This window comes from Rattus norvegicus, chromosome 4, assembly GCF_036323735.1.
Source record: "Rattus norvegicus strain BN/NHsdMcwi chromosome 4, GRCr8, whole genome shotgun sequence".
Taxonomy (NCBI): Eukaryota; Metazoa; Chordata; class Mammalia; order Rodentia; family Muridae; genus Rattus; species Rattus norvegicus.
Window position 1 is genome coordinate 91051039 of NC_086022.1, and position 22879 is coordinate 91073917.

The 22879-nt window shown below is 37.2% G+C and overlaps 1 protein-coding gene across 5 annotated transcripts in view; it reads right to left on the minus strand.

The window, feature by feature from the left end:
* Snca (synuclein alpha) overlaps positions 1-22879 on the minus strand; it is a 100971-nt gene that overhangs the window by 24565 nt on the left and 53527 nt on the right. The window contains exon 5 of one of the 5 annotated variants that reach the window (XM_039107198.2): positions 5016-21158. The exons of the other annotated variants lie outside the window; for them this stretch is intronic. Within the exon in view, the coding sequence (XP_038963126.1) occupies positions 21141-21158 (18 nt within the window). The 3' untranslated portion in view covers positions 5016-21140. Of the gene's footprint in view, positions 1-5015; positions 21159-22879 lie in introns of those variants that run through there. 5 annotated transcript variants of the gene reach the window in all.

Genomic DNA, 22879 nt, shown 5'->3' on the forward strand with positions numbered 1-22879 from the left:
GCTCACATGTACTCATTTTGTTAAAGATAATTATGACACAATTAAGACAAAAATAAAGACAGCTTCTAATCATGGATAATGGTTTAATGGGAACTTTTAATCACTGACATAATCTAAACACAAAGATCTTTAAGACTTCATCAAGTGTTAACAGTTTTTGTTCATCTACTCATAAGGAAGGTAATGAGATTCAATGAAAGAGGCATCATATGTGAACAGCTCCATTTTGAAACTCCAATTAAGCCATTTGAGTGGTTTATTTATGGCCCCAAGTCTGAGTCCGGCAGGTTTGTGTATCCTCCTATGTGGCCATATTGTGAAACAGTAGGGGGTTCGAAAAAGTAAGGCTCAGACATTCAGTCAGGCTTCCAGAGCAGTGAAGAAAGCTTCAGTTTGCAGTTATGGTGAATTTCAAAAATAGTAACACTGTTTTCAAGTCTATGTTGGTCCAAAGAGCAAAAATATACAACAGCACAAGAGAGTAATTAGAACTTGACTCCTAGTTTCAGACATAATTATTATGATAAAGATAAAATATCAGGACACATTTTTTAAGGTTGAAAATAGATTCTTTTCTCACATAATCTATCCTAATTACATTTTCTCCGTCCTCTACTTCTGCTATCGAGATCAACTTTTTATCTCTCATTGGAAAACAGGCTTCTAAGAGAAAATAATAAAGTATAACAAAGTAAAATATAATAGGATAAAACAAAAACGATCACATCAAAGTTGAACAATACAAACCACCAGAAAGAAAAGAGCCCAGGAGAAGGCACAAGACCCACACCTTCCCGCACTCTGAAGAAACATAAAAGCACTAAACTGGAAGCTGTAATGTGTATGTAGAAGACAGAGGGCTGCCCGTGTTGGCCCTGTGCTTGCTTATTCTGGCTCATATGTGCCTTGGTTTTTTTTTTTTTTATTCAAATCGCCATGTTGTCCGAGTGTCCTCCAATTCCTCATATTCTTTCTGCTTTTCATTCCATGGGGTTACCTGAGCTCTGAGAGGAGGAGTTCAATAGAGACATTGGATTTGAGCTGAGTATTCATGATACACTTCTTAATATATTTTCATTTAATTTATCTCATTAAATTAAAAATATTTAACATACAGAACTGTGGGTTTCAAGTCAATGAGTGCCAAATTATCACAAACTCATATTTACAGACCAATACATACATAGTATACTTTATTTTATATATATATATATATGTGTGTGTGTGTGTGTATATACATATATATATATATATATATATATATGGCATAGGATGGTGATTAGAAAGGCATGTTAAAACATATCCTTAATTAGAAAAAACAAGGAAATAGAAATATTTAATAACTCTCAGCTTCTGAGTGGACTTGATCAACACACTTACAAAAGTTTACTACTTTTATGCACCATCTTTCTCTACCATTAGCCTGGATTTCCTGCTGAATCTAAAGTCAGCCCAGCTTCTACTTCAGCTGCCTTTTCAGTCACACTCCAGAAACGTGGGCTGAAGGTTCCTATCAAGAAATCTTAAAAGCTGTGCTGGTACAGATGTTGTAAAGGGAGTTTCCAGTGGCTGCTGCTCAGGCCATCATCAGAACCCCCATCGGGAAAGGAAAGGTCAGGTTAGTGCTTAGCACAAGCTCAAAACAGTCCTTTGAGTACCACAAAGCCTGGCTCCTTTGTTGATCCTAAAGAATTACAGAAACTCAGTTTAGAAGAGGGTGTCTCTGCTATCTACAGTTCACAGATGATAGTCAAGAAAACTCCAAATGTAAGGGGAGATGTGACATGGATGTAGCAAAGACCAGGACCAAGAAAGCCAAAGTCTTGGATTCACCAGGATGATGAAAAAGCAGCATTCAAGCCAGTGGCCTCACTTCCTTATAATGCCCTTATGTCTCATCTCATGACATATCTGCCAGAGAATTCATATTTCCACTTAGCTCTCCTCTCTGCACAGCTTTTTCCTATCTTTACAGTCTAGTAGGTCAAGTAGGCAACTGACACTGGTCCCTCTCTACTCTGGACCTGTTATTGATGTGCATTCTTTCTCTCCCTCTCTTATTTTTCTTCTCCTCCTGCTTGTCCTCCTCGTCCCTCTCATCTTCATTCCCTTTTTGACTTTCTTTTTCTTGTTTTCCTTTTTTCTATACCTTTCCCACTAATTATTAAGATCAGAGGCTGACCTGTTTTATGGTATTTGAGTACATATTTTTACCTACTCTTTTTAGTGAACTAGCTGGAACCTCCACTCATACATGGCACTTCTCCCCTTTGCATCAATTATTCCCACACATATGTCCTCCCCCTCTAATTCTACCTAATAACCTAATACTTGTCACTGGTTTCCCATCATTTCTGAACTCCTTTTTCCTTTCCAACCATAACCATACTAATTGAGCAATGCCTCTGAAGTCACTTTACCCCTTAAACTAAATGGTAAACAAGTGTCTGGTTTTAGCCACCCCTTTCTTTAATATCAGAGTGGGTTCGCTGTTGCATAAAGACTTTCCATAGAGAGTACACAATGGCCAACTGGATATAGAACCTGGTACTTGAAATACCAGTCTGACAGACAAAGGAATCATCAAACTGTGCTACAACCTAGTGTCCTCTGAAAACAACAAGCACAGAAGGAAACAATGCAACCTCAATTAATTAAAACAAAGAATCTTAACCATTGTTTAAGCTATAGATTGATACGAAAAGTCCGTAAAAACCTACTTACACGGCATTTAGCTTGTATTACGTACTATAAATCTAGAGATGGATTTAAGTATGTAGGAAGGTGCACATTGAAAGCATGTTGAAAGATGGCCTTTGAGATTGATATACTTCTTGTTTCTCTAGAGATTAAATGATACTTTAATTAGCATGAAGATTGATGAAATTAAATGTTTTAATATAAATGTATAAATATTAGATGTTTAAATGTAATTGTTTGAAAGATAAATGTTAAGGAGGTTATATAACAAGCTATGACTTAATATTACTAGTTATCTAGATTTATGAAAATAATACATTAAAAGTTCTGAATGACACTAAACGTGTTTATAAATGAAATATAACTGTTTTCTCTTCAAATATGCTTTTATTTTGACATTCAACAATTGACAAAGCAAAAATCAGGTGGGATAAGTTGAAATTACAATTAAGTAAATTAGTCTGTGATAGCCAAATTCCCATAATTAGAGATAGATACATCAAGCATGATTGGATGTACACAGTCTCTAGTGTGCTGACAACACTTGCTGCTGTTGTCTCTAGAGTTAATCCCTCTCAAACTAGTGAATTTGCCCTAACAAACAATGCTAGGCATTCCTCAAGTATCTTTTCTGGATTCTTGTTCAAAAGTGGCTAGAGCTATGAATCTGTGTATACAATAAAGATAGGAAGTAGTCAGACTAGTAGTCAGACTTCTCTAGTGTCTTCCCTTATTACTCTCTTTATACATATTTATAGAGATATCTTTATATAAAGACAAATTTGATAGTTAATATATTCACTACTTTATGTGTATAATAATGAGAAGTTGGTCTAGTAATATGAGCATTGAGCAGAGTAATGGCAGTACATTTTCCCCTGGGGGCTATGTCTATTGAGGTATGGGAATTTTGACCCAGTAATGGTGGCCTGTATGACTTTCATCTTGTGGAGCAGGCCTAAGTTAAATCCAACCAGAAAGTGGTTGATTACTATTATGACATCCATGCCACTACTACACCAAGGGTCATGTCTTATCAAGCTGGGCATGGTTGTACTTCCTAGACCTCAAAATTGGTTAATACTGGTGACTGTCTTTCACCTCTGGTAATATTATCAAGCACTATGAATACAAAGTAGTAGAGAAGATGTTTCCAAGTGAATTCCATCTTGATTTCTTCATGTTCTATAACTCAAGAATGTGATTACTCCAGCAATAGGGTCACAATATCAGGTTCAAGACGATAAACAATAGTACTAGTAATAACCTGTAATGTTTGTTGATTTCCCCAACAATTCTAAAAGATAATAAGGCATTCCTCACACTGGGCTTCTATTTGTTACCATGTAGAGTCTAATAGAGTCATTATTTCCCTGCTATAGGTAACTATATTTACACCCTTTCTATATAGTGTATGCATATTTTAGAAACATTCCACAATAGTTGGCATCCATATGACATTTTTATTTTTGAAATTTTAACTAAATTTTTCCATTCACTTTCTATATGGTTATTATTCAAAAGGTCTTCAATAGTAGTTATTCCTTTCTATATTCCTTCTTCTGCCCCACTCTCCCATTTTCCCCTTCCATTTAATTCTTCCTGTCTCATAATTTCCACGTAACTATTTCTACCACTGTGCTGTTCCTCCCTTCCCTTGAAATCTTCCTCATGTCCTCTCATAATTTCCTGACCCTTATGGATAGTCCATGTGAAATACATATTTCTATAGTTCTAAACCAGCATGTATAAATGAGAAAAAAAACAGGATTTTCTTTTCTGGGTCTAGGTTATCAGAGAAAAGTGTTTTGGTTGTTTTGTTTTCTTTTGTGTTTTTTTTTAGTTTTTTTGCATCTTTTTCAATAGATGACAATTAACATGGAGATCTACAACTAGTCAAAGTAGAAAGAACAAAAGATTGAATAATGTCCAACTGTAAATTGGTCATCCTTATCAAATCAACCCACCCCAAGGGTCAGTGATAGTAAAGAAAGAGAGGACAGAAAGATTCTAAGAGCCAGACACTGTTTTCAAGGGAAACAGTGTTTTCTCTACATAACCGAGCAGCTGCATAAATGAACTAACAATAGTCCTCAAATTATGGACCAAACCTGTATAAGGTCAAGCCAAAAATAAAAAATCCCTGCATGAGGGGAATGTGTGCAGGAGGTCCCAATACTGGCCAAGGAGCTATTGTCAAGTGTTAGCTGTAGGGAGAGTGGGAATGGATTTTCTTTAAGAGTGCTTCTCCTGGTAACTAGACCATACACCAAGAATAACTAAACATCACAGATTGTATTTGATAGATGTGTGTGTGTGTGTGTGTGTGTGTGTGTGTGTGTGTGTGTGTGTGTGTGTGTGTGATAAAGGAGACACAGAGATGGGTAGAGAAGTTGAAGTTGGCGAACATGATCAAAATGAATTGCACGAAATTCTCAATGAAGTAATAGAAAAGTTGGAAAGTATTTTTGATAGAATTTAAAATTTTAAACTACAGATCCTTATTTAAGAGATGGTAAGACAGTTTATAAGAATTCTATGACTATAAGAAGTGTATTCACAATATAAAATATCTGGAATGAATAATGTCAACATTACATAACACAAAAGTGTTCTGAGATATAGCAACTGTTCCGAGTCACTTTTTAATTGTATTTTACCCACACTTGACACATTTAGGTTGATATAGCCTTTAAACAAATGTCTTCAGGGAGACCGTGAATCCTGACATATAATGTGTTGGAGATAGCTGTATAAGAAAACTAATGAATAAGCATGTTTATAGGTAGAGTGGGAGATGTCCACTTAAGTCTCCCAGGCGATGTCATGATTGTAATGCTAAACAGTTGCATTAAAAAAAAAACAGTGTGTTGGCTCCATCATCACTGTTCTAAAACAAGAAGTAAAGAAAAATATTGGAAATTTATAAACTACAATAAAATATTATAAAACTGTGAGTTTTCTAATACATTAGTAGGAACAAATATTATTTACAATGTGCAGAGAAATGTAAATTCCACACTATGTCTAGGGGACAATGTTTGGGGGATTTCTTGTGATATTAATCATCAATCAAAGTCTCTCTATCATTTTATTGGCTGTTTTCAAAGGAGATATGTGTGTGTGGGTAGTGGGGAGACAGAAAAAATTAGGTTGTGTGCCATTTCCTGATGCAAAAGCAAACATTTATGAAGTCATCCATGAGGCGATGGTTTCCTAATAACTAAGCATTCACAGAAATCTTCAGGGACTCGTGTTCTCTGGAGTGTGACAGAAAAGTCATCTGAAAGGCAGCAAGCCCATTTGCAAAGATCACATGCAGCAAATGGCCCTGGCATTGTTGCTACCGCTCAGTGACAGGTTTATTTTCAATCTGATTAGCATCTGAGGATGAAAAATGATTCTATCCTAAACCTGTCCTGCAATTTTTCTATGTAAGCCCTGTTATCAGGAGTCTTTGCCTATAGTTAAGAATGACCCTTCAAACATTGCAAAGGAGACACTGAGACCTATGTCTGCAAAACCATAGTCATCACCTTTGTTCATGTTGTCCTTTGACCATGATTGGGGAACTATATGCGAGAACAAAGGTTTATGTCACTGCCTAAATCCAGAGTGGGTTAGGCATCATTGGTCAAGATGGGTTACAGCTTTGGTGGAAAAATAGGTTATACTGACATTTAAAATCCACAGTTCTTACTCATTGCCTTCCTTTCATCCATCTGTATGACATCCAGGCATTTTCTGACAGAGACAATGAAAAACTCCCTGTTAAACACCACCAGGGGATACAGGCATTTGCTGAGCTGCAACAGCATAATCGCAACAAAGTAGGCAACATTGTCTGCCTTACTTGCTTGCTTGTCCTTCCAATTTGACTTGTCATTCCTTTATGGGAGTAAAAAGATCAAGTTCATATTATCACAGAAAGGACCATGGGAATTGTACATTCACATGCTGCCAGACTTGTGACTGCCGTGATTCTTCACAGCAACACTTTCATTTAAAATTGCTTCCATTTGTGACACTGCCTTCTTTTCTTACAAGATACTTTGGCACGTGCATATTATCAACATCTACATTATTCAGTGTTCTACACACTTCCTATAGTTATAGCATTAGTTGTTCAGTTTTAGTCTGATTATATTGGTTGTCATTAAAGGAACATCCATAAAGCTTCTACCACCATTAAGCAGGAAACAATTAAGAGATGTCATTTTTCTCTGACCATAAAAGACACTGATTTGCCATGGTGCATGAGTTTTTACTATTAACAGTAATCTATGCTGGCTGCAGTCCTGCAGTGACTGTTAGAAGTAAAGAGAGAATGGACAGGCCTGCTGGCTGGTTGGCAGGCTATTCTTCCCCCATCCCTTCCTCAAAGCTATGGTGGTGCTAGTTAGGTGAAGCTAGTTCCTCTCCTGTGGTGCAGTCAAATGAGTCATACGAATAGGGCACTGGATTGTGGACTGGACAGTAGTACCATGGGCAGTGGACAATAAGCAGAATGCAGTCGTACAGAGGACTTAGGGAAACTTCTAAGACAGTGTCTATTAGTTAGTAACAGGGCCAGTGAAACCTGTAATTACAGGTCTGTTTTATTTGACAGCACTCATTCAAAAGAGCTCATCCCAGAGCGATAATAGTGTACAAAACATCTACCAGGCTTTAGTTGTCACCTAACATCAGCTTTAATTTCTATTTCAACATTTCCACAAGAATGCAATGCAAATGCCATTCATATTTTGGGCATTTGTTGCAGTATCCTTTTCTTTTTATTTTTCCATTTAGATAAATGTACTCTATGAATGAGGAATTGTGGGCGATTCCAGAGCTAAGGACATCACTAACGAAAATGGAGGTTATTAGGCTGCTTAGCAGCGCTGTACACAGAGGGTCAGGAGATGCAAAGAAATGAGAGTTTCTCATCCCAATGCCAAGATTGTAATTTTCTACAGAGGACTGCTGGATGTCTTGCCAAACAACAATCATTCCTGTTGAGCTTTTAACTCTATATTTCCTCAGATATTTTCTCATAATTGTATTTACAGGATGAGCCTACATAATAAAATACCTGCCTAGGATGAGTACTTTGTCTCCTCAACATTTGCTCAATGAGTGAGGAGGCCACTGCTTATGAGAAATTATACTATTGAACTTAGAGAATGGATTTTAGAAGTGGTAAACAGTGACTGAGTGACTAGGGTTAGCACACTGCCAAATTCCCTACAATTTATTGAAGGAAGGTGGTATTGGACAGATATACTTTACATAAAAATTATCTATAATCTCTCTACAGCGTGGACTTTCTTGTTAACTTTAAAAATATAAAGTCTGTGCCATTACAAGCTATAAAACTTTCTGAACTTTGTAGCTATACTTTCTATAAGCACGGGTGCACCCATATAAAGTCTTAAGAAAATTTACTGTAATGTAAATTGTATGATTTTTCCTCTAAGAAATCTATGTGAGAACAGTTATGCTTATAAATACCAGTAGCCCTGGACAGATTAATATGTCTTTCAATAAAGCTGGTACATACCAAAGACATTCAACTTTGAAAGCCTCACTATGTAAAGTCAAATTACATTCAATTTTATCACTTTCAGTGAGAGAGAGAGAGAGAGAGAGAGAGAGAGAGAGAGAGAAGGAGGGAGAGGGAGAGGAAGAGAGAGAGAGAGAGAGAGAGAGAGAGAGAGAGAGAGGGAGGGAGAGAGAGAGAAGCAATGCTATGATGGCGGGATTGAATCGCTTGCACAGCAATTACTGTAAGGGCTGTAGTGAATCCATGCTAGAGGTCTTAATCCTAGTTAAGGAATGCTTCTACAAGCATTCCTATGCAGATTTATCTTCAATGTGAGCCTCTTCGAGAGGAGAAAGGAAAACAGAAAGAAATAAATGTTTCATTTCTCTCTGATCCGGAGAGAAGTAGTTCACTGATACTTAAGGCCTGTAAATTCACATAAAATGTGAACGTTCTAGCTGGTTAGTTACAGTGACAATAAATCTGCACACCATTTTCGGCTCTGTGGAACGCCGTAATAACATAGTTGTTATCCTAAGGTCTTTCCTGAAGTTGTGGTGAGCTTGTGTGCACTAACTGAAAGCTTTATCACACACTAACAGTTCAGGACCTCTCCCTCCAGAGAGCTGCAGCTCATCTTCAGCAGGCTTTGTCTCTGGTCAGCTGTCACAACCATAAAACATTACGTTTAAATGGCAATTGTACATTCATGCTGCAAATTTAAACTGTGAGTTTGGTAATTAAAAGATAATTTGAAAGTAAGGTGACTTTGTTTTAGGACGAAAAAAGGGGCTATAAGTCTTAATCCAAATCTTCTCACTTGCAGTTTGACAAAAACAGGCCCAAAAATATGAACAGTCTTCAAGTAGCTGGGAATGTGGGGATGGCAGTGCACATCTTTAATCTCAGTATTCTGGAGGCAGAGGCAGGAAGATCTTTGTGAGATTGAGGTCAGCCTGGTCTACATAGGAGTTATAAGATAGATAGAAATACATTGAGAAACACTGCTTCAACAACAACAACAACAAGAAGCAAACAAAGAAACAAAAAGCAAAAAACGGAAATTGCTTTAAAAATGAAAATACTATAGAATTTATATTTGCAAATAAAGGGAAGAAAGAAGCCACTAGGCTTGTGGAAACTGATAGAGGGAAAAACAATTCAAAAGGTTTTTAGCTATGGCTTTCTGTGATGAATGCTAAGAGCTACACTTATATATGGGTCTAAGAATAACGATCTAGCCTGCCACTGGAAGTTACACTGAGAATTTAATTCTTTGAGAGTTTCATACAACGTCTTTGGTCTTGTGCTCATATGTACTCATGCTCCCCTCTCCCTATCCCTTGCACATTTTTTAGGAGAGCCCCATATGTTGACAAACTGCCAGGTCATCTGGTCTCACTGTCTTTCTACCCCTTTTTCAAGAATATTTTCTGAGCCTTAGGTATATGTGTTCTTTGTAAATGTATTGAAAGCGATAAGCAAACAAGGGTCTGTTGCATCCTGGCCAGTTATGGATTTCTATACTGGTCTTCTAGTTGGCCTAAGTCCTATTAAATATGGGGAAATTCATGCTTGGTTACTGTAGCTCAGCCAACTACTTGAAGCAGGTGAGTCAATAGACTCTAGAAGAGAAGTTCTACTGCCACATTTCTAAGCAATATTATTCCTAGCTGTGTTCTAAATAGTTATCCCAACGCCCACAGGGAAGTGTCATTCTCACCACTCATAAGGAAAAATAAGCTTTATTTTGCAGCAGCAGACGGAGAGCATCACAGAAAGGTACACTGAATGCCGTTTGAACTATTCTACCCTCTTTAAGTTTCCAAAAGACCAGTGGTTTCATTCTTCCCTTTATTTGCAAATAAAAATTCTGCAGTCATTCCAAATATGCCAAAAATTATGTCATTCTGTAGTCAGTTCTTTCCAGGTTATCCTCTCTGATCCATATTTTACACACACACACACACACACACACACACACACACGCACACACACACACACACACACACACACACAAACGATATATATATCAGAACTCTAAAATCCAATTTAAGTCATGTGTTTTCTCTTCATGATATCATTGAATTGTTATAGGGTAGGCACTATGTTAAACACTTTACTTAAATCTGAGGAAGTAGGGGTCATTTTGATTCCTATCACACATGTACAAAAGCTAAGGGACACAAAAATCAAGATAACGCTGATCAAGACCTCACAGCAGGCAAACAGTCTATCTGGTGGGAAGGTTTTTGTCAACATCTACAATCAGGCATTTGGTGTAACGGCCATGAACCAACTTATTGCAGAAATTACACACAAACTCTTCAAGTTTCATGTTTGCCTCCCATGTGCTAGTGATAATAAATTTTACTTGCATTGGAAGCCAAGTGCTGAAAAAGTAGCAGCAGAAGAAAATGAAATTAGACCACAGAAAACCTGAATGTGTTAATAATATGCTTTACATTGCTTTGTAGGTTTTGAAGAAGTATGTAAGGATTGTAGTTGGAAATGTGTGGTAGTATAATATGGAGAGATCTAAGGAATGTTGAACTACGTTAATGTAAGCAAGCTTAGGCTACATATATGTGAAATTGGTAAAGTATGGTTGGCAATAAATGTGGAGGGCAAGATGGCACCCATTTTGACTATCATTGTAGAGTTGGAAGAGAGACTTGCATGTGGCCCTGCTCTTGTGGCGACGGTTGGCCTGGACAGTTCCTTTCAGAGGCAACTCCCTTCAGCGATAAGCTCTCAGTCTCATAGGTATCAACTAGAGAACATGGAAAGGGGAAAATGAGAAGCCGGAGTCTGCTAGGCTGTGACTAAGAGGTAGAGAAGATTTTGGTCCCTATGTCGGTACATATCTTAGTCATTGATAGGTTTACTTTAAATAATATTATAGTCTGTCTTTAGTTAATATATTAAATCCTTTACAATTTTGTATTTAAACGATACAGAAAATGGTCAAAATAGCATTTAATTAGTTATGTTTCCAAGTAAAACTCCTCACCATGAAGTAGAATTTGAATAGGCAAATGTTTATCAAACACAGATGACAAAGAGCATGATTAGAGATGATCAGGATCTTAGAAGACAGAAACATCTTACATGTAGGGACATATAGCTAAAAGCTATGGAATTAAATGTATTCTAAGGGGTACATTTGCAAAGTGGTTCTTAACTAGCAACAATAAAATAGTTGTCATAAATTTTTACCTTTACCACATCAGGATAAAGGCTCATTTAAAACTGCATCTTCCTTAGCACATCTTACAAAAACCCAAAAGCCTTGCTTCATGGAAGTAAAGTTATTCAGGGAATACTCTGGAGTCCCATAAGCTCTGTTCAACTAGGTCAAGGCAAAAGAGCAAGTCAAAAACAAAATGAAATCAAAATGTTCCAAACAAATATGGGTTCAACAAAGTATTTTTAGTATAAAAATTGGGGAAGCATGTGCTTGTACAAGACATAAAGGGTCTAAGAATACAGATGGGAACCTTCCTGGAAAACACATCTAAAACAGGTTTTGAAGGCAAACAAAGCCTGTTTATTAAAAGACAGTGGTTTTATTACAGCTCAAAAGGAAATAACCAAAGGAAGGCAATCTGTACCTCTTGACAGCTGTCCAGAACAGGAAAATAGGGAAGAAAGGGAGAAACATTACATAAACTGTAGGAAGCACACTTAGAAAAGGCAGAAGAATGAGAAAGTTATGCTCCTCTGACTAATTTAGAAAATGTGGTCTCATTATGACATAGCATAACTACACTCATAAGACGTCTGTCTCATCAAAAGGATAACTGTCCTGCCTATCTTCTATTCAAGGCTTAAGCTGAGTCTGCCTTACTCTAGAGTGGCCCTTTTGCTAGGTGACTGCAGAGCTCAATTCAATTAATTTATTTGTGCTTCAGATAGCTTTCAGTGTTAGTTATTGCTAGAAAAGGTAATGATTCTGAAGAAATCAAATCTTTTATCCTTCACATGTTTCTAATGTGGGCAAGGAGGGGAACAGAAGAAGACACTGTTGAAAATTTCACGGAATATGAAGAAGGCCATGGAGTATACAGAATGGCAGAGCAAACACATACCAGGCTCTTGCTGGGTAGATGATGAAGGATAAATGGTCACAGAAATGAGGGCTGTTCAAGTGAAACGCAGTCAACTGCTCAAGGTGAGGATACAATGAACCAATGCAGGTAAAGGGCACCACCAGTGCCCAGCACATACCAAGTGATCACCACTCAGCACTGAGGTTCTGTCAAACCTAGGAATTTATAAGACTATGCTTCTTATAATACATGTTTTAAGACAGTGGATATATTCTTTTCCTAGCTGGTATATCTAGTCTCTTCCAAATGCTATTAAATTAGTTGTATAATATTGCTGACTTTATAGTCAGGAACAAGGTTATGTTTGATTTGATGGCTGAGATAGAGAGAAAATGAACCCAGCAAGCGGGAGACGTGATTGACAGCTCCTAATGGTTCTTCATCTTATCGCATCTTCTCCACAATGCTAATTCTGTTCCTTGGCCATATTCTTATTTAATTCTCAACAAAAAGAAAATATCTTGTGTGGTGATCATAAGTGGTTTGGGAGTTTCAGAAAATGTACTGTGGTAGTCTTCATCTACAGGACATCAAAGCTAGCACGAAGCAAACATAACGATGGTTTTGCAGCTGTGACTGCAGAAATAGTCAGGTCTCCAAGGATAGAAGTGATGCCAGGTTGTGATTTCAGTGTTCCTCATTTTATATTTCTCTAAAAAGCATCAGCCAAAGAAATTCTGTGATTTTTGTAACCAGTGTAATTCCCTGCATTGACACTGAAGTGTGTTCACATTTCCTATGTGAAAATGGTACAGCTCTCACTCCCGAATGTGTTGCTCCCTGGATTCTGTATGAACTACAAAGGCAAGGAAGGATGGACATGCTAATTTACACCTATCTCGTGTCAGGGAAGTAGATGGCCTGGCCAAGGCTGTACTGACAAGCCAAGTGTTTCTTCTGCTGACAGCAGGGTCAAAATGGGCACTTCCTACTTTAATTACTTCCACCATGGAGATGAGAAGCTTGATGCTTGCTGGCTGTACATAACTAAGGTTCTGTTTAACTACTTTTCTAGCAAGATGTAGGATGCTTTTTTATAATTCATTGAACTCAGTGTTGAAGTCTGAGTTTCAGTTATCAATGGATGTGTCATCTTTAAGTGAACCCATTATGTTATTAGACTGTTGATGTTTCTTATTAATATAAAAAAAGTTGAAAATGCAAAAGAAAATGAGTTTTTTCTAGATAAGAAATGAATTTTCTCCCTCCTTGACTGCTGAGCATTCCCTATATCTGAGCACGCAAGTTGTTTTTGTTATCATGGGTGTTTCCACAGAGTAAAACTCATGTCATTGGCATATGGTAGCTGCTGATAGCTTTACACAATAAATACTGGGTCGTGAGAGTAAGAAACTAAGAAGGCAAACAAATGGTTACTAGCTCTTGTATCTTGTTCCATTGAGAATACATATAATATGGAAATGAGGGAGCAATTGGTTTATGGCTGTGTATCTAATTACAGCAAACATACAGAGGTATGGTTGTGGAAATATGCCTCCACAAAACTGATAAAGATCAAAATGCAAGGTAGATTCAACCCTGTGTAGCTCTATTCTTCCAAAATGTAAAAAATTTGCTCACACAAACTCACTGTTATCTGGCTGCAGTTACTGTTGACTTGGTACAAGCTGCTACCACTAAACCAGAAGCTGAATACTTTCTAACATGCAAACAGTAATATAAGGAGAATAAGAAAAGTTTGTATTAAGTTCCTCTTCCTCCCATGCATTTTACATGGATAGGCTTGAGCTTCATTCATAAACTTCCTAGTTTTTAGAAAATACACAGAAGAAAGAGACACATAGAGACCGTGTCTTTCTAAAGTGACCTACTCTCCATATATTGTACTGGAGGCCAGAATGGCTTCCTAAGCACCGAGGAAGCCAAAGCTTTTATTCTGAAAAGAAGATGGGATGTGTACTATTTTGAAGCTGTCTCTGTTTCCTATTTCTGAATAGAATTCTGGAATCAGGGCACAGCATTTCTGACCTTTGGAATGGAATCATTTTGCAGGGCCAGCCTGATACATGACGCTAAGCCCGATTTGGTGTTTGGCTTTAGAAATGTTTGGCAGTTTCTTCCCTCAGCAACAGGCACCCAGCCAAATCATTTCTAGCCAAATCCCAGAACCCAGTTATGCCTGTACTACTGAAACTATTCCAATCGCTGTCAAGAGAGGCAGAAGAGTGAAATACTGGCACTTCTAGGATAAATAAATCATTCATCAGTATATTCCACCATAAATTAGAGTTGCCAGTGGTTTTTCATGTCCACTATTATTGCTTTGTTTTGAAGCAGCACTTTGAGGAAATGGGGCGTGAGCGTTTTGATTGGAAATATTCAACTTCTGGACTGGTGGCTTATAAAACCCAGTTTTCAGGTTTTCCTTAGGCTGAATCTTTTGTGCTTTACACAAAGTGTGAAGGACTTGAATTTTTTTTCTAAAAAGCAGGAGAAAATTAATCAAATATCTAATGCTATTTTCCCACAACATTCTGTCTGGTATTATTTTTAACATTTTTATAAAGTTTTTTTTTTGTGTGTGTGTGTGTGTGTGTCCACTTTGTAGACACAATCATAGACGTCCACTTTGTAATATAACGAAGCATTTTCCCATATTTCATGTAATTTATTGAGCAGGAGTCCAATATTTTCCCTCTCGTGGCTTAATTATGTAGATTCTAATGAAGTGGCTAAGGAGGATAGTATGTTTTATTGAGGCTTAACGAAAAGACTAGAATAAAAATAGAGAATTTGCAAACAGCACCATAAAAATAATATAGTATGGATATAATGTAGAAGTCATAGTACTTATTTAAATCAATGAGGTATTCTTGCTTAAAAGACAGTTACTTAAAAAGATATTTTATATACAATGTAATATACATCAAATATAATGATATATATCCATAGATTTGAGAATTTATCTACATTTGAATAATTTTAAATTATTATAATAATCATTTCAAAATGTTTTTTCATTAGACTGCAAAGTTTTACCTAGATAAATATAGTTTTCCATAAAAATATTAAATATGTATACTATGTAATATAGTATGATATAATTATAAATATATAATCTATATAATATGCAATAAATATAATATACAATTAGAAAATATAACTGAATAATTACTTATAATATGAAATATATTATCATATTATATGTGACTTACATCATATACATATACAATATATAATATATAATGTATAATGTCATATTATATATTGTTAAATATTTTCATGGAAAACCATATTTGCTTAGTTAAAACTTTGCATTCTAAGGAAACAAGTGTTTTCAAAATGGTTGCTATAATTAATGACTGTATTAAAATTATTAAACTGTAGGTAAATTATTGATTTCATTGAAATAGAGAGTAGAACAGCTGTCACAAGAGGATAGAAAGGGTAAAGAGGGATAGAGGAGGCAGGAAGAAGCTGGATAAACACAGCAGTATACAGATAGAAAGGAAGACTCTGGCATTTCTACTACAGCATAATGTGACCACAGTTTATAACACTTTATTAGCTGTTTTATAGGGATCAAGGGGAATGACATTGGCAGTTTCCTAACAAAAAGAATGAGCAATAGCCAAAGCAATGAAAATTGTAGCCTGTCTTTAAAATAAATGGTGTGTGTGTGAGTATGCATGTGCATGTAAGTGTGTGTGTGTGTGTGTGTGTGTGTGTGTATTCATGTGTGGGGCAGAGGTACATGTGTACATATGAATATGTGGGTATGGGAGGGGAGGAGGAGGTGTGTATAGGCCAGTGCACAGCTTTTAGTGTTGTTCCTTAGATTCTGTTGACAATTTTCTTTCCAACAATATCTCTAGCAGGCTTGAATCATGCCAAGTAGGCTGTGCTGGTTAGCCAAGAAACTCAGAGGCCTTCCTATCATCTTTTCAGAGAGAGAATCATTCACATGTGTCACAACCAGTTGTTTTCAAATATGAGTTCAGGAAAACCGAGTCAAGTCTTTGTGTTTGTGAGGCACCTACAGTGCTGTCTTTCCTGGCTGGAGTCCCTGATCGAATATCACACACCACATATGTGTGTTAAATTATGGAGCAGCACTTTGTAGGGACACACAGTGAGGTTCCCATGAAATGAATTCAGAAAAGCTCTTGTTCAACCTATAGTTAGAAAAATGCAGCATGTCATGGGGATTCGTGGAACTCCCTTCTTTTTGCTGGTCTAGGATTTTTAGTGGGATTTGGTGGCAATAATGTTAGATTCCTTTGGCAAAAGTGAGATATTAAAAAAACACACTTAACCCCACTAGACTTGAGGCTCCAGGGAGTGAGAAGGTCTGATGGGGTGGGGATAGTGGGTAGGGACATGCTCTTGGAGACAGGAGTGTAGGAATGGTATGAGGAACAGTCAGAGGGTGGGCCATGAGGGGCAAAACAACTGGATTGTAAAGAAAGATTAAATAATAATAATAATAATAATAATAATAGTAGTAGTAGTAGTAGTAGTAGTAGTAGTAGTAGTAATAGTTTACATTTTTAGTTTTAGTCCATTGCACAGGCAAACTGTTAAGTCACAAGCATTTTCCTTCATTCAAAAGTAAATATTGGGCCTGCTTAGCACAGATACGTTTGTGCATCTCTTAAAAACAGACCCACACTTAGCCGTTCTTCACACTGGAGCCCTCACTCCTAGCATATATTTTGGGAGCTTTCCTTCATTCTCACCTTACAGTCTGCTTCAGTCCTTCACTGATTTCTCATTTGATCCATAACTTTAAACTGAAAATCCTCTGTCTGTGTATAATTTATTAATTATACACAGGTCATGTCATATTCTTAAAACCCTGAAGTGAGTATGCTGCCCAAAAACAAAAACAAAACAAAACAAACAAATAGAAAACACTGTCAATGTATACACATTGTCCACTAGCTATAGGGTTTCAACCAGCACAGAGCACTCATGCACCATGGGACACAGTCCATTGTCCAACTTCATCTATTGGTGTAGTGCAGAGGATGGCAGCTATTGTCCATGAGCTCACAGTGGAACTCTGGAGCCAGACTCCCAGACCACTATAATACAGTTTAGCTACTGCAAAATGAACATCATATGATATGGAACAAAAAGGAAGGACAGATAAGCATCCAGAACCAGAGGGGGAAGAGTGTTAAAGGAGAGATAGTGGTAGATAAATGATGGGAGCATTTAAGAGAGCTGGCTAAGGTAAGGACAAGGGTAGCAAAGCAGGTAGCAAGACCATGAGCAGAGAAAGTCTAGAGAAAGCAGTTTAGGGACTGCTGGCATTCACATCTGTATGCACTCCTGCAGAGCTCTTTGTATACTCTACATTCTCATGCAATTTTAAATTGGATTCTCCACTCATTGGTACATCTCTCATTTCTGGAGCATGGGCACGAGTAACCATACAGATGCTCTGTGGACATGGGGCTTGCAGGAGATTAAGTGGTTAAAGAGACTTATGACTTGCATAGAAACCAGGAGACCCAAATATCAGTTGTTAAAAAGCACTTGCTAGTAATTCCCCATCATAACTATGCTGAAGCATCAAAAGTGTATTTTAACCAAAGGGTAGAAAAAAACAAATAAACAGTAACATAGTTCCTGGTACTTTAAGACTTGGGATCTTAAACTATTATGAGAACAGCTCTGAGCAATGGCAAACCACCTCTGAGTGCTTCACATCCATTCCAGAATCTCTGGGCTCTCTCATTTCCCTCAAGGTTTCACCTCCTTTTGCATCTCAAACCTGCCAGAAATAAGGCTCAAAATACACCAAGTACCTGTTTAGGTAGCACTGGCAAGTGTCTGCTTCTGTCTCTCTTTTAACTGTTCCTTCATTCACTCTACTCCAAAATGATAGCCAAGGCCCAAGAGGCTCCAGTTGAGTTTAAGGTCAGCCTGGGTGTTCTCCATAAAAAGGACTGTTGTCTGTTTTGCTTTGTGATATATTTTGTGGAAACTGGCATTCACTCCCTGATGGCCATCCAAGTTGCATTTTCTAATACAATGGCTCTCTTCCCTGCACACAAGTGTGTATATGAGGGAGGAAGGGGGGAGTGAGTCTGTCTGCCTGTCCTCCTGTCTGTCTGTCTGTCTGTCTGTCTGTCTGTCTGTCTGTCAGTTACTTGATTTTGTTTGAGTCCTGCAGGAAAATCTTCCACATAACTGCATTCAAATCATATGTTTTGCATCTTTTGGTCAGTCCTCAATAGAATCCACTAGAACTAATGAATTTTCCGACATTGGCTACATGGCCTGACCATTTTGGATGCTTGTTCATTCTGCTTTCCTGTTAAAGAGGAACAGTCATAGAACAATTCCAAAAGAAGACAATGAAAAGATTTCAGAGTTTTCCAGAAACATCTGAATGCCACACTGTGGTGTGAAGTCAGTGTATGAAAACCAATAACAAAAACTTTGCATGTCATTTAAATTGGGGACTTTAAGAGTTACTACATCTGCTTGTAAAAGGATTGGTTTGATAAATTTCAAAAATCTTATTTATTACAAAAATTTTAAAAATATTCCTTTAAGAATACAGAATGTAGGCGCTTGTCTTTACATTGTATGGTATGTATGAGTGTGTATAGAATGTATGGTTAGATACAAGTGCAATGTGTAACATGCGGAGGTCAGGGGACATCTTTTTGCACTCTGTTCTCTCCTTCACCTTTGGTGGGAATTGAATTTGGTACATCATGTATGCATGATCTTTTACCTGTTGAGCCTTCTTTCCTGATTATATGCAAACCACTGCTAACAAAATAATTTTTGTTACTTGTTAAAAAACATTTGTATAGTTTTCAGTGTACAAAACAATGTTGTGTAAAGCAATTTTGGATGAATTCATTATGGACTTCAAATTTTAATTCCCACTTCTAAATTCTGCCCTAAAGTATTTTGCACATAGCCATCAGAGTTCCTTTAAGTTTCAAGTTCATATCCCTTTTCTTACTCAGAATTTTGAAGGACCAGATGAAGCTTAACTATTGTATGGCTATTCCTCAATCTACCCTTCCCCACTACACACACACACACACACACACACACACACACACACACACACACACACATCCATATGTATTTTGCTATTAATCCATAATGTTAGTTTCTTTGTGGACTATGTACTTGAGTATTCTAGTAAATCATCAATCATCTGTTATTAATTTTATTGACTAAGCCTAGTGTCTCTCTTAAACTTTGTATTTAGTATGTGAGTACATATGTGCTAGAGTGAGAATCGGGAGCTCAAAGGGTCAAAGGACAACATGTGGCATGGTGTTGTTCCTTCTACTAGGTGGATCCTACGGGATCAAACCTGGGTCATCAGACATGGCAGAATGTTTCTTTACCCTCTGACTCATCTCACTGATGCTAATACCTCTTTATTAATTACATAGAGTGAGTACAAGTCCTATGAGTGACTGCTGATTGAATTATCCTATCCTTCTCAGCACATAGAGACTCACATAAAATACCAGATTTGATTACAAATAAGATAATTGGTCGATTAAATGGCTGAACCTCACAAAGGCTTCAATAAACAATATCTAACAGGGGCGTTCACACGTCTTTGAAAACAAAGTTGGAAGTCCTGTGGCTCCCTGATTTGAGGTTAATTCATAAAGTCAGAACCTTTATAGATCCCCAAGGATACAATCACTTTTTCACAAAGAGTGAGAGGGGATCTAGGCTGAGTGGCAGCAGTTGTAGTACAAGCCATAGAAGGATGTGCCTAAGGGAACTATGGGTGTGTAGAATTTTTATTTCTATTCAGATTCAGTCTGCAGCAGTCTGTCCACTTTTCCCAGTTGGATAAGTTACTAGAGTAAGATGACCATGTAGAAGTTACCCAAGAGCACTTGTATTTCTGTTGCTTCAAATTGTGACTGAACTTAAAACAGTGATTCTCAACATACCTAATTGCTAGAACCCTTTAATAGAGTTTCTCATGCTGTGGTGACCCCAACCCATATTTTTTTTGCTTCTTCATTACTCTAATGCTGTTGCTGTTATGAATCATAATGTAAATATCTGATATGCAAGCCCAAAAGGGTTGCAACCCACAGATTGAAAACCACTGCATCATCATTTTAAATCCTTTCTATTTTGGATAAAAGAAAACAAGGTTTCCTTAAGCACAGCCCTCAAAGTAAATAATCCAAATACACAAATTTTACTACTTTTCCTTTCCATGTGCCTTTTATGAACATAACCTGAAACTAGTTACAAGTCTAAAAACTGGTCAAGCAGCATGCATGGCATGTCCTCCCTTTCACTGCCACAGAGTGTGGTATTTTATTAGTAGAAATAGGTAGAGTCTAATAAAGCATAAAGTTAATACATCTTCCTATTTGATCATTTGCATTTTGATGGTGTTGGGGGTGGTTGAACCCAGAACCTACGCTGGACAAGTGCTAGCACATTGAACAAGTATGCTACCATAAAGATAACTCACAGCTCCTAGACCTCACAGCTTTAAATGTGATTTAATGATTTTAGTGATGGGCAATGATAGTAGATAATAATGACAGTAGATGGTAAGACCTAGGAAAAAATATTCTTCAGATCTGAGAACAGATGGCTAATCATCATGACAGCAAAGAATATATTCCGGATGAGTGGCTGTCAGGCAGAACTTGTTTTAATTTTTTAACTCATCCGCCAGTTGAAATTCCATGCACTAGTGGAGCCAACAGACGCAGGGCTTTAATATGTCCCCCGTGCTTTGGAGAGTGTCTTGCTGCTTCTGCTCACCAGAACAGCAGTGTAGTCTCAGTGGTGTTTCTCTCTGTCCTCAAGCATCCTTAAGGAATTACTTGTTTCTGCATGACAGATGGGAAATAAGATGTCATATTAATACTGACCTTAGATACAAGTCTTTTCTGTAATTATTTTATTATGTAGAATTCTGTGCCTAATTCTTCACTAATTAGCTTGTCTAATGATCAAAGGCTAACTGAAAATTTACCATTTTAATGTTTGAAGTTGTAAGAGTCAAGTAAGAACAAAAGTTATATGTTTGTTCCAGTCATCAGCATAGTGCTAAGAAAATGTTATTAGGAATGAGAATGGTTTGGAACAGGGGCTGTGTCTGACTCTGTTACCTGCCTGTGGATCCTGTTCCCCTAACTGGGCTCTCTCGCCTGGTCTCAGTGGGATAGAATGTGCTTGGACCTCCATGAATTGATTTGCTAGTGGCTGGGGGATGGGGTGATATCAACAGGCAGGGCTCCCCGTTCTCAGAGGAAAAAGGAAAGAAGGAACAGAGGAAGGTTTGTGAGGGGGGTACTGGGAGGAGAATGGGGGTGGATATTGGGATGAGATTGGTGGTTTTCAATCTCTGTATTCTACCCATTCATAAGGGAATAGGAAAAACATATAAAATGTACAGGGGCTTTTCAATGTGAAGTTTTAACTCTCACATTTACTTTTCATGTTTAGAGGCATAAAACAAAACACATTCCTTCCTGGTATCCCTACATGTGTCATGATGTTCAGAGACTGATGGAGTTGCAACCTACAGTGACTCTTCCTTAGTTCTTGAAATCCACAACCTGTTGACCTTTTATGATCAGTTCTAGCCCCCGTCTGCAGATGTACGCTGTGAATGACAGAAAGTATTTCTATCTCTTTGAGTCCAGATGGATATAGTGAAGGCAGAGTTATGGACAAAACATTTTCATCATATTTTGTTCACAAAAGGTGATAAACAGTATTTAAGGATTTTGTTAACTTTAGTTTCATTAACTGCCTTTAATAAAATCTAAAAATATTTATTTTAGTGAAACATAATATTATATTGCCTATTAATTTCAGAAGTCTAATTAGGCAACCATATTCTTAAATTGAGGGTTTTGGAGAAACACATTTATAATTCGGAGCCTTTGCTATGGTGGACACATTAAAAAAAGAAATTAAATACCTTGTCTAGAGCACAAAAATTATGCAGAATGGGAAAAGTGTTTACTGAAAAGGAGGAAATGAACTCAGACACTTATCATATAATCAAAAGGTGGCATAAAGTGTTTATAAACCCACTGCAGGGGCTCTGAAGATGTTCAAGAGTCAGCCAGTATAGCTAAGAGTGATTCCATATTCAGTGAGAGACAGTGTTTCAAAAATATTATGAGAACAATGGAAAAAAGACATGTGATGCCTCCACACAGAAATGCACATCAGAATATGTATATGTATGTGTGCATGTGAGACATATGTATATCACATGTATATATACAACACACATATATAAAACATATACACATATACATACACACATATATCTGGTATGGAAACTGGAGAAGGCAATAACAAAAAGTCCATTGTTCATATGAGGCGCATTTACTTTTTAATATTGCTATTAAAGCACTATATATTACTGCTATCCAGCACAAATAGGTCTACTGACCATAGTATTGTAACTCATAATCTGGGTCCTGTTATAATGACTTCGGAAACAATTTTTGGATTAACAATCAAAGTATCCAAAAAATTATTTATGCCGCAGATACAATGTTAAAGTGTAAGAAGTCTAAAGTCAAACCCA